This window comes from Python bivittatus, unplaced genomic scaffold (assembly GCF_059951505.1).
Source record: "Python bivittatus isolate LINGU-HERP-01145 unplaced genomic scaffold, Pbiv_v1 ctg000680_np1212, whole genome shotgun sequence".
Taxonomy (NCBI): Eukaryota; Metazoa; Chordata; class Lepidosauria; order Squamata; family Pythonidae; genus Python; species Python bivittatus.
This window is the reverse complement of record NW_028277095.1, coordinates 8,223,762-8,235,889: the sequence shown is the minus strand read 5'-3', so window position 1 is coordinate 8,235,889 and position 12,128 is coordinate 8,223,762. Positions and strand designations below refer to the sequence as shown.

Sequence of the window (12,128 nt, the reverse complement as noted above, 5' to 3'; positions counted from 1 at the left end):
GGAGATTCACCTGACTTGAAGGTGTGGACTCTCGTCCTTGACTTCAAACAACCAAATGTCTTCTGCTGACCCCTCATTTCTGCAACATTGAGGAGGAAGTGGCCTCTTGGAGCCACATGACAGGCAGAAGGAAAAGACAGCCTTTGCAAGACATCATCTTCGAATGACCATGGTGGTCCCCAGTGGTGCAAACGTGGCAGGGGTGGCTGCTGGATATTTCTTTCCGAGAGGGACAGATTCCCGGAGCTGCTTTGCAGCTTCCAATTTTTCTTTCTTTTGTGGTCTAGAAAAGCACATGTCATCTTAGGATAGCAAAATGCTCATTTCAGGCCAGACTTTTATGGCCAGGATATATACTTAATGATATAACGAGGCATATTAAGTGGTATGCTTTGTTAATGTGTTTTATGGAGAGGTCTGTTTTTAATATTTTATAGTATGTCATTCTTGGCTGCAGTCTCTCTGTATATCTTAGGGCTTGTATTTTGCTTGGAGCCTCTGATAATATTATGGAACTAGAAATAAAATTGAACAAAAGGAGGCAGAGATATCTGTGGGAGGGAGCAAGGCATGGGAAGTGACATCACATGCCTCACGACATCATTGTGCAAATGTTGTGTATTATGCATACTGGCTGACATGCGCTTCCATGCATATGTTAATGTTAAGATAATGTTAATGTGTAATTAACATTGTTGGCATGATGACATCATGACACACACATCAGACTCTGGGCAGTTGACTCAAACCGAGAGTAAATCCTTTTCCCAGGTTTGAATCACAGAGTCTTCTTTAGCAGGATTGATTAACGTGAGTGTGTTACAAGAATTTCAGCAACTAAGCTCTTCCCCACTTAGAACCAGTTCTTCTTCTAAGGCAGTGTTGTCCAAACCTGGCCACTTTAAGATGAGTGGACTTCAACTCCCAGAATTCCCCACCCAGCATGGGAGTTGAAGTCCACTCATCTTAAAGTGGCCCAGTTTGGACAACACTGTTCTAAGGCATTCGGATGGAAGCGTTGGTAGTTTAATTCTCACAGTTTTTTGGTGAACAAGCAAGGAGGTGGTTTTGAAATATGGCCTCTGCTTGCCCATGGGGGACAAGCAACCAGTGGGAACAATGGAAGCAGCAGTGGAGAAAAAGCTTCCTTTTGCAGGTTGCTCCTTCCCCCATCTCATTTACCCAGAGGAGTAAGAGGAGATTAATTATAAGCAATTAATTAGTCTGGGTTTGGATGAGCTGGTAGATGAGCCTTCAAATGTCTGTTTGCAAAACTGTCTGTTGAATCCTTATCAGCTTGTGAATTGACCTCTAAAGCTCATGACATCATTGGGGTTCTTACTAGATGCCTACGGACAAACGCTGTTCCGAAGAGCATCTTGTAAATCACGTTAAATAGAGATGGCTGCTCTGAGGGTGTTCACGTGACCTGCCAAACCAAACTGAATGTTTACTGAATTTAAGGTCACATCCAGTGAACCATACGGCATAGCTAGGTACAAACTAGTTGTATTTTAAATCGTCCCCTTCCCTGGTTTTGCTTTGTTTTTTGTTTTAATTTTTATTAACTAAACACAAAAAAGAAAAAGAAAAAAGAATATACCAAATTATAAAATGGGAAAAAAGCTAAAAAAAGAAACAAAAACATACAGGGCATATATTCACAGACATATACAGTGGTACCTCGATTCACAAACTTAATTCGTTCCACGATTCTGGTCGCCAACCAAATTGGTTGCCAACCGAATCAAATTTTCCCATAAGGTTCAATGTAAATAAGGTTAAACCGTTCTGAACCATATGTATATTTTTTTAAACCACAAAAGTATGAAACAAAGTACAGTACAGTACAGTATGAAGACAGAGAACACTAACCCTGCTTGAGGCGACACCAAAAAGCTTCACAGCAAGTGTTTGTCAGCAACCACGATCTCGGCTAGAGGAAGCCACGACCATGTGTCAGAGCAGGGAAGATGGCCGCAGGTCATGTTCGTCACCTGATGCAGAGTTCAGGTGACAAACTCTGGAAGCAAAAATTTGCGAACGCTGCTGTTCGCGAACTGAATTGTTTGTGAACAGAAGCGTTCATGAACCAAGGTATTACTGTATATATCAAGTCAGCGTTAACTCTTAGCGACCACATAGATAGATTTTCTTCAGAGTGATCTGTCCCTGAGCTGGTCTTTCAGGTCTTCCAATAGTGTACTTATCGTCGCTGTAACTTTGTTCCTCCACCTTGCTGCTGGTTCTCCTCTTCTCTTTCCTTCCACCTTTCCCAGCACTGGAGCCTTCTCAATGGAGCTGGGTCTTCGCATCATGTGTCCAAAATAGGATAATTTGAGCCTGGAAATTGGTACCTCAAGGGAGAACTCTGGGTTGATATGTTCAATGATCCATCAGTATGTTTTCTTGGCCATCCATGGTATTCTCAGGAGTGTTCAAAAGTCATCCAAATTAATCAATTCTGCAGACCACTGAATAATTGGAGCCATATGTTTCTCTTTCCAATAAGAAGATACTGTGTATGGCAGAACATAGATAAATCTTAAACAAATTAACAACAACCCTCCCCTGTTTTGTATGGTACCCATTGTGGTACCTGGTCAGCTGACAATTTCTAGTTTGTGTTTCTACATTTGGAAAACAAAGAACATCTCATGGTGGGCTGGAGTCACTGTGCAGGAGAAGGTAGAAAGTTAATTCTTCTCTGAGTCCCTTCCTTTTGAAAGGTGACCTCTGCTTGCCCACAGGGGAAAAACAGATAATGGGAGCAATAGAGGTACCATTGCAGGAAAATCTTCCTTTTCCAGGTTGCTCCTTCTTATTTTCCTGGAAGAGTAAGAGGAGCTTAATTATAAGTAAATTATTAATCTGGGTTTGGATATAGCTGTTAGATAAAGTTATCTAAAGTTAGACCATAGTCACAAATTACAGTTAGGGTCAAGGTCCCTCAACCATACTTTAACCGAGATATTCAGATGACATGGCCGGCCAAACCAAATCCACTACTCTAATTACTGTACATTCGATGCAATCATGTGCATTTTTACTTATTTAAATTAGAGCTGTTTATTTGCAATTCCCCCACGCTTTGTGGTCTGTGCTGTTCTTAATTCTCAACATATTAACATTGTTCCTTTTCAGTGGTGTCAATTTCTTTTCAATAGGTGCCAATATTATTTCTTCTATATACTTTAAACATTTCTTGAACTGGCCACAATAAGCGTTATGAAGAATGCGCTTTGTGATGGGAAAGTCTACATTTTAAAATTGTTCTCTGGAATTTCTGAGCCCCATGAAGCTCTTCCTAACCTTGAGATTAGACCCACTGTGTTTACTAAGATGTTTTCACCATACATTGTAGTTTTCAGCTTATCTTTTAAGAAAGAGCTAGGTTTAGGATTAAGAAAAACGTTGACGTGGCTCTAAACAAATTGCCTAGAAATATGGTCGATTTTCCTTGAAGGCAAGTGGCAAACATCATTCTTGGTTTTTTGATTGCTGCAGGGGAAAGGAGCCAACATGCAAACTGGCCAGCAAAAATACGAAATCCTTACCATCTAATTCATATTTAAGTTCTCTGTTTCAGTCCCTAAGGGGGAAAACCCCCAATTCTTCTCCTGCCTGTTTCTCCAGAAGGAGCCTGGTAGCCCCTTTTCTCATGAGCACATTTTCTTAAAAGGCATAGCTTTTGCGATGGCCATGATGGCTGCCACTCACAAAGCTTTCTGCCTTTTAAGAAAATACGTTCGTCTGAAAAGGGGCTACCAGGCCCCTTCAGATTTTGGATGCCATAGACCAGTCTCTCTCAACCTTGGCAGATTACAGATGGGTGAACTCCAACTCCCAGAATTCCCCAGCCAGCATGGCTGGCTGGGGAATTCTGGGAGCTGGAGTCCACCCGTCTGAAAGCTGCCAAGGTTGAGAAACACTGCCATAGACCAACCTGGCTCTCCATATTTCTCCAGGGTGTGATCATTTGCATAGAAGTCTTTAGTAGTTTCCAAATCCATGTCGTTCTGTTCTGTTCTCAACCAAAAAATAAATAAAATGTTTACACTTAATAAAGCATCCAGATAAGCACTGGCAATCTGCATCCTCTCAGCAGGGGTGCTGAGGCATATTAGCCACACGCTAATGTAATGTTGCGAGATGCTAGTTGCCATTCAGAAGTTTTGCACAGCGCCCTGTTGTGAGTTCCCCCCTGGAATGTGATAAATCATCACACGCGTGCAGATTGTTTTGAGAAACAAAACAAAGCAAAACCTTGACAGAAAGGAGGTCCCTCCTTCTTTGATCTCTTCTTTCTGACCTTTATAATCTACTTTTTCTGTTTTTTTTCCTTCTTTTTCTACATCTAGAGAGCTGGGGTCTTGTTTCTCTGTGTTTTATTTTTGAATCAAAACCAAGTTCCAGGGTTTGTTGTTTGTCTTTTGCTTCAAGTGTCTCGATGCGAGGAACGGGAGACTCGTTCCTCCTCCCTTGCATACAGACTAAAATGATGGTTGCTCAGCTTCCACTGGGAAAAACGGGCTCTAGCGTCATAGTCTTTGCATGTGGGATGAGGGAGTGGATGGATGTTCTCCCTGTTATTTGCGTGTGATGCAGATGCTTCACAGGGCTACTCACATCCTCCCTAGCTTGGCTGTTGATGACCTCTTTTCTGCAGGGCTTCTTGTGAATCAGAAGCTGCAGGTATTTGGCCTTCAGGTAGAACACCTGAGTCATGTGTCATAACTTGGATACTTGGCTTCTTAATTCACCATTCAGGGAGGACTGGGAGCCTCCTAAGGCTGGAACTTAGAAGAACTTCCTTCCTTCCTTCCTTCCTTCCTTCCTTCCTTCCTTCCTTCCTTCCTTCCTTCCATACATACATACATACATACATACATACATACATACATGAGTTTATACCCTGTTCATTCCAACATTTAAGGCAGCTTACAGTAATAAAAAAAAGTACCACATATAAAACAGGACAAACTTGTACAATTAATACAGCCAATTAAAATAATTAACAGCCAAAAGCTGGTTGAAAGAGATGTGGTCTTATTTATCATCTTCTTAAATACTGGAGGAGTGGAAGTCCCACCGACCTCCTTAGGCTTAGGAGCCAGTCCTCTTGGGTCCTCTCCCGGGTCCTCTCCGAGGTCCTCTCCGGGGTCCTCTGTGGTTCTGCTTTTGGCAGCAGGGCATCTCCAGGAGGACCTCTGATGCTGATTGGAGCAGCTGCTAGGGAGCCAGGCCATCTCTCAGATAGCCAGACTTTTTAGGACTTTAAAAGTCAACACCAGCACCCTGCTAGGCAAGGGAGCCCTTTTAGGGCAGGCATTGTACAATCCTTCTATTTATCCTGGTCAGCAGCTTGGCTGTATTTTATGCCAGCAGCAATTCCCAAACAATTTTTAAGTTAGCCTCCGGTTAAGCGCAAGTCAAGAAGGGTCACAGCTGGCACACTAGCCGCACTTGTGCAGATGCGCTGCTTGCCGTGGCCACTTGCTAATCCGACGGCAGCTGAAGGCTAAGGAGAATTCCCAAACTGCAAGCGTGCTTTTCTGGGGAAGCGGAGCTCCGTTCAAAATAGACTTCAATCTTAATCCTTCAATTTCTCCTTGCCAACAATACCTCCGTCTTTTCTGGATTTAATTTCAGTTTGTTCATTCGGCCCATTATTCAGAGTAGACCCCATTGGGGGGTCCTGATAGCTTTCTTCCTTTTTCTTTTTTCCTCCTTTTTCTTATATTGTTATAAATCTTGATACATTGTATGGTTTCAATGCAGTGAAGTGTATATGATATGATTAGAGATGATTAACACTCTATTATTGAGATAGCTTAGAGTATTGAAAACAGAAAGGAAAGGAAATTTTCTATCAATATTAATATTAAGCATAAAATTATTATTTTCATCCATAGCTAAACATGATATTAAAAAAAAAGAACCGCTGCAACTCACAGCAAAGTATTGGTTATATGATAAGGGTTTCGATCTTAATATTAAAATCTCCGTTGTATTGTTACTTTATGTGTGTGTGTGTATGTGTATGTATGTATGTTGATAAAAGAGAAAAGATAGGCAAAAGTTAAAATTTTTATTTTATTTATTGATTTATCAAATTTATTTAGCTGCCCATCTCATGAAGGCGACTCTGGACAGCGCACAATAAAATACCTAAAAAGTTAAAAAAAAAAAAAAAAAAGGAAAGGAAAGGAAAAGGAAAATATAATAGTAATAAAAAGAATTATTGGTTTCTGACCCCCCCCACTTGTTATACATTTGCTAATTTGTGATATTTGTGGACATTCAGAGATTCATTCCAAGATTTTCTGCATTATACTATGTATGTCCTTCCAATACTTTTGAGTTCTTTCACATGTGCACCTCATGTGATAAAACATCTGATAGCATTTTTTAATCTAGGAGGTAGCGCTGGGTGTCATCTGCTCTGGAGAGCAGAGAAGCGAACAAAACTCCCCCCTTTTTTTCTTCTTTCTTCTTTCTCCTTAAGAGTTCAAGGGTATTTTTTGAGTTAGGGCAGCTTCTAAGAATGTAAGATGACCTCCCCAGTCCCACCTTTTATCCTCACAACTTCACCTCGTATTCAGAGACATCGTGTCTCTGATCCTGGCAGTGTACGTAGCTCCTCAATTCTGAAATAATACTCTTGATTCTCCAGGCACAAATCTTGAATAATGACTTGCAGAACCCATAATTCCTCTACTCAGAGGAAGCTGTTTCTTCCTGGCCTCAGATACAGGGCTGGCCACATCCTTGAGTCAGGTCAGACTACTGCAAAAAAAAAAGAAAAGAAAAGACAGGAAGAATGGTAAATCTCTGTGTGATGGCGGGGATGAACAGCCATGGCTTTTATGGGACTCTGAAGACTGGCTAATCTCCTTTCAGGCCCTGGGATGTTTGCTCTACAAACTCTGTTACTTTACTCTACCATTTGGGGAGAGCCAAGTGGCCATTTGCGATGGCAACTTCACCATTCCTGACAACTCGCGCTACACCCAAGACATGCACTGCCTAATAAGTGAGTATCTGGTTTGGAATGGGCTTACAGGCTAAATCTAAGCGTTGGGGTTGAGAACATGGGATGTCAGAGAGGACTTGGGCACCTTCCTACTTTACTGTGGCCTCCAGTTTTGTCGACCAAGGGTCACTTGATCGGATAAAAGTATGTGAATGCTTGCTTAGAGTAACTGAGTCTGCTGTACAAAACAGCTCACAATCTGGCTGTTAAAAGAGAGCTGTTATTTTGATGGTTCTATTTTCGTCTTCTAGGCGTGACTGTTTCATGTTTCTTAGTTTGGAAAACTGGGACCTCACTGCTGCATCCCTCTGTCTCATCCCACTTCCTTTGTCCCTTTCACCTGGCTTCATTCGGCTCTCCACCGAAGTGTTTTGGTGCTAGGTTTAAACAGTGTGTGAATTCGCTTGTAGCCTCTGAGAAGGGCCGGCTGCATCCGGCGGAATTGTGCAGGGAGAACTCTAGGCAAGTGGAGAGAGAAAGGGTGTCTTCTGGCTCCTGCTGCTGGAGAAAGAAAGGCCCAGCTCTACATGCGTGTAAAAAGCGAGTCAATTTCCTCATCCCCACACCACCACTGCGTCCCATGCGGGATTGTGCCAGTTGGCCTGAGTCTTTTGTGTGCTTCCTGCAAAGGGACGTGGGATGGACGTTTGGCTGCCACTCCCCATCAGACTTTGATTACTGTTTTGATGGTTAGAATGTCTGTGGCTTAGCTGTCCCCCGTCTGGACCCCCCTCTTGATGTATTAGGACTACAGTTCCAGGAGCCCCAGCCACCACTGCCCTTTGTGGAAAAAAGGGTTCCCTGTCATGGGTCAAGTCCATGCTGAGGACTTGCCCGTAGTGAACGGAGGATCAAAACTGAACTATTTATAGACCAATTGCTGGACAGGTGAGCATTTTATGAAATATTCCCGTTGGGCTCAGTGGAGCATGTGGGTTGCCCGCCATAATCATGAATGAAGCCACATTTAATCTCTCCTTTATCTGAGTTGTCGTGAATGTTGGTCTGGGTCAGTTGTACCTCTAAGCATCTCAAGGGCCTTTGGGTATGACAGCTGAAAAACGAAATTCCTGGGTTAGCAGAGGATGAGCGGGATGTTGGGATGCAAGACTGGACATTAGGAGTCCATATCATCTACGTTTATTTCATTGTTTAAAAACTGAAGTGTAATTATGATGCCATTACTTTGATATTGTGAAAAAGTAATAGATTTGTTCCTAAAAGTTGAATTTTTCTTTTCTTCCTTACAATTCTTATTTTTTTATTATGCTATTTTTCTTGTTTTTATTTTTATTTTTTCTTTCCTTTTCTGGTTCATATTGTTTTTAGACATACCATTTCTTCAATAGTTTAGACAGAATAAAAGTTACTAGATTTGTTATTCTATTATTGCCTGTATTGATTAAAAAAGAATAGAGGGTTTTTTAAATATATGTATGTATGTATGTATGTATGTATGTATGTATGTATGTATGTATATATAAGGTGTTGGGTGGGCTGTTCTGATCCCTGCTCCTGGTTCTTCTCAGCAGATGGTTTGGGTAGCAATTTCTAAACTGGGAGGTTCCGGTGCCTTTTCAGGCCAGTCCCATTAACTGAAGGAGAAAAGCCTGTTGCTCTCTCCTTCGAGTGTCATACAAACATAATAATAATAATAATAATAATAATTTGGGACCTTCTGTTCATTTATTTTAAACAAACATCTGCTGTGCATGTTACCTTACAGCAGAAATGTTTAAAAAGAAAATACAGAGAACCAACAGATAGTTTACAAGTTGTTCATTGAAACAGACCCTGAAGCATGGTTCGTTCCTGACTTATTTCAAGAAACCATTATTTTACTTAACCAGAGGTTGACCTTGATGACTTGGTTTATTTTAAAATGGAAGCTTCTGCTTCCTCTCTGTGGTGGCACAGGAGGAGGAGGAGGAGGAGGAGGAGCCGCCACCCCAGGCCTTCGAGTCCTTGCGGGGAGGCTGGCTCAGCTTGCTGAGCCCTCCATGCCAAGGCTGAGGGCTGCTGCAGAGCCTTGATCCTGCTGCCTCCAGCTAACCAAAGTTCTCTTTCTTAGGGTATATGCTGGAACCTGACCCTGACAAGAGGCCTGACATTTACCAGGTCTCCTATTTTGCATTCAAGCTAGCTAAGAGAGAATGTCCTGTCCCCAACGTGCAGGTGAGTGATTCCTCTCTGCTGAAGGGGCAGCCAGGCAGGTCCTGTGGGGCTGCCTGCTTCCTCCCCAACAGTCCCAGGACTACACAGGCAAGGAGTCATGCCTGAGAGGCTGCAGTCAAGCGCGTCCCATAAAACACAGCACTCCCTGTAATTAGAAGAACAGTGCGTTTTGAAAGGGGCAGGAACCACACGACAGTTTCACGCACGGGAAGCCTGATCTTTCCAAGCAGCGAATTGAATTTTTCTTCTGCCCAGAGTGTTTGGTTGGGGTTGTTTGCTGAAGCAAAAGTAGAACGTGTGCTCTTGTTTTGCTTGAGCATAAGGTACTATAAAGTTTATTACTGGGTTTTTTTTTCAACCTTAACTCTCTCTTGCTTGGGTTGGGACATTGAAATCCCATGCCATTTTCTTCCTTGCTCCTCAAGGCATTAACAGGGTGAATCAATGTCGCCTCACTCCAAAGTGCAGCTAAGAGCAGCTCTGGATTTCCCCAGTTTGGTGGCCCTTGCTCTGGGCAGCCTTCGACAACCCTTGGTAGCTTTGTGATGTGAAGTTGTGTAGCTTTAACGAGCGCAGGGTTTTTAATTTGCAGAATTCTCCAATTCCTGCCAAACTTCCGGAGCCTGTGAAAGCCAGCGAAGCTGCTGCTAAGAAAACCCAGCCCAAAGCCAGGTGAGCCCACCCTCCAGTCTGTCTTGACGCACCCCATCGTGGCCAGAGAGGGTGGAATCAGTATAACTGACCCAGCGTGATCATGTAAGACAAGTTTTAAAGTGAGGACTTGAGGTCAACAGTGAAAAAGAACTGGGTTTGTTGTAAAGCAGAACATGCAAAGACTGGATCCCGTTACTTCTGTAAGCCAGGGATGGGGCAGGCCGGCGTTTCGCATCACAGACTTCCATTTCCTTTGGTGGAAAGCCTCTCCAGAATTCCCATTTTGCTGTTTCTGCACAGCCTGGCAGGAGGAATCTGGTAGTACCCTTTCTGATTAATGAATTTTATTGAAAGGCATAAGTTTTCAATAAAAAAAGTGTATGCCTTTTATTAAAATTTGTTAAGCAGAAAAGATGCTACTAGGCTCCTGATTTTTTGCACCATAGACTAACACAGCTGTCCTCTTTAGAGACTTCAAAAGAAGGAAAAGATCCTGTATAGACCTGATAGCCACCTCAAATCAACCAACCTTTAAAATAGGAGGGTCTTCTTAGTTTTGATGAGAATAAGATAACAGAGGCAGATGAAGGGTTTTATTGTGGGGCGGGGGAACTATTCTTGGGGGAGGATCAGCTTAACTTGAGCGTGATCTGCTTCTTAGGTAAAAGGGTACATCAAAATAAAAATGACATCAAAGCTGACCTTTCAGTAGGAATGGGAGGAATTGAGAAACAAAACCCTGAAAAGGCAGAGTAGAACTTCGTAAACAAGAGGAAAGAGCTGAATAAAATACTAGCCAAATTTGGCACCGAAAAACTAAGTCGGTAGACATTCCAGAATAAAACTAGATAAAAATAGCTGGGATTGCTGTCAATATGGACCATGAAAAACACTGTAGAATGTTTTTTTTAATATTGTTTATTTTATGGTTTTTGTTAAATGCTGCCCAAAGTCACATTTTGTGAGATGGGTGGCCATTTAAGTATGATGAAGAAAATAATGAAGATATGGTAGGAGAAGCGGATTAAAGCGATAGATACAAATTCAGGCCTAGATGACATGAGATAACAAAACTAGCATCTCTCCCTCTTATCAACATCAATAAAGAACACAGAATTTCAAGATAGGATTTGGGGCTGGTATTAAGGATCAAAACTGGTTACGTTATCCTGTTCTCAACCTTTCCTGGGAGATCCAAACCCTCCTTGGTCCGCTGTGTTTTTCTTGAACTGCCATCCTTGTCCTGTGGAGGTGAATAGTTTCACCTGCTGGGTCTTCTCCCTCCCGGGGGGCTTCTCCCACTTACCTGAAAGCCTCCTTACTGTAGGACACCTGTGCCTCTTTCAGCCTTCGCTTGGTCTTCACTGGGGTGAAGGCTCCTGGTAGGGTTAGCTCGCTTCCGTGCCAGCTGAAAGATGCTCTTTGTGGTATATTCATAGAACTGGAAGGGAACCAAAGCAGTTTAGAGCAATCTGGCCAAGTCTGGACAAGAGCCCTTTTTATGGAACCATCAAAAACAATTGCACTCGACTCTGGCAGCTGTTTCCAAGTGAACAGGACGACTTGGCCTGCCCTTCCCCGAGTCTAAAACAGGAGATGGCCTCCCAGTTTGAATGCATTCTGTGACTTTAAAGTGTTCCAGGTCTTCTGGATCGGACCAAAAACTATATTCTAGGAAAGGCAGACTGCCAGGGATGGGCAGTGGGGCCTAAGAGTCATATGTGTCCTTCAGAGCCCGTTTTTGTGGAACCTAACCCCCTTTGGCCACTCTTGCCAAAACCAGCAGTGTGGTTTCCTGCCAGTGTGAGGCAGTGGAAAAACTGTTGTGTGTGCTCTAAAATAGTCTGAAAAGCCTTTTTAAGAGGGGGGAGGAAATCCCTACAAACTCCTACTCCTCACCCCTCTGGAAGTCATGACCCTACCCAGGCATGGGACATAATCCACCCATTTTGCTTTAGACTGGCTCACCTGGCGATATGGAGACTGCAGTCCCCAGCCACTGACAGGGTTCTCACATCCACGAGGTGCAGATTCCACATCTGCTTTCAAAATCTGGTATCGGGATTATGAGATGCCATCACCTCTTGCATCATTTTTCGGCACTGTTACTGGGTTCTTAGTGATGATCTTGTGCACCTGCTGAAGGGACAGCCCTAATCCTGCCCTTCACTGACGTCTCCATGTTTTTGGCCAGGTTTGACCTTGGCCCAGAATGGTCTCGTGCTCTCTGTGTCTATCAAATGCCTTAAATCCCAGTATAGTT

At 42.9% G+C, this 12,128-nt stretch overlaps 1 protein-coding gene across 11 annotated transcripts in view; it reads left to right on the top strand.

The window, feature by feature from the left end:
* AAK1 (AP2 associated kinase 1) overlaps positions 1-12,128 on the top strand; it is a 108,095-nt gene that overhangs the window by 44,087 nt on the left and 51,880 nt on the right. For all 11 annotated transcript variants that reach the window (XM_088151976.1, XM_088151983.1, XM_088151980.1 and 8 more), the window contains exons 8-10: positions 6,904-7,036; positions 9,108-9,211; positions 9,804-9,883. In XM_088151976.1, the coding sequence (XP_088008102.1) occupies positions 6,904-7,036; positions 9,108-9,211; positions 9,804-9,883 (317 nt within the window). The remainder of the gene's footprint in view (positions 1-6,903; positions 7,037-9,107; positions 9,212-9,803; positions 9,884-12,128) is intronic.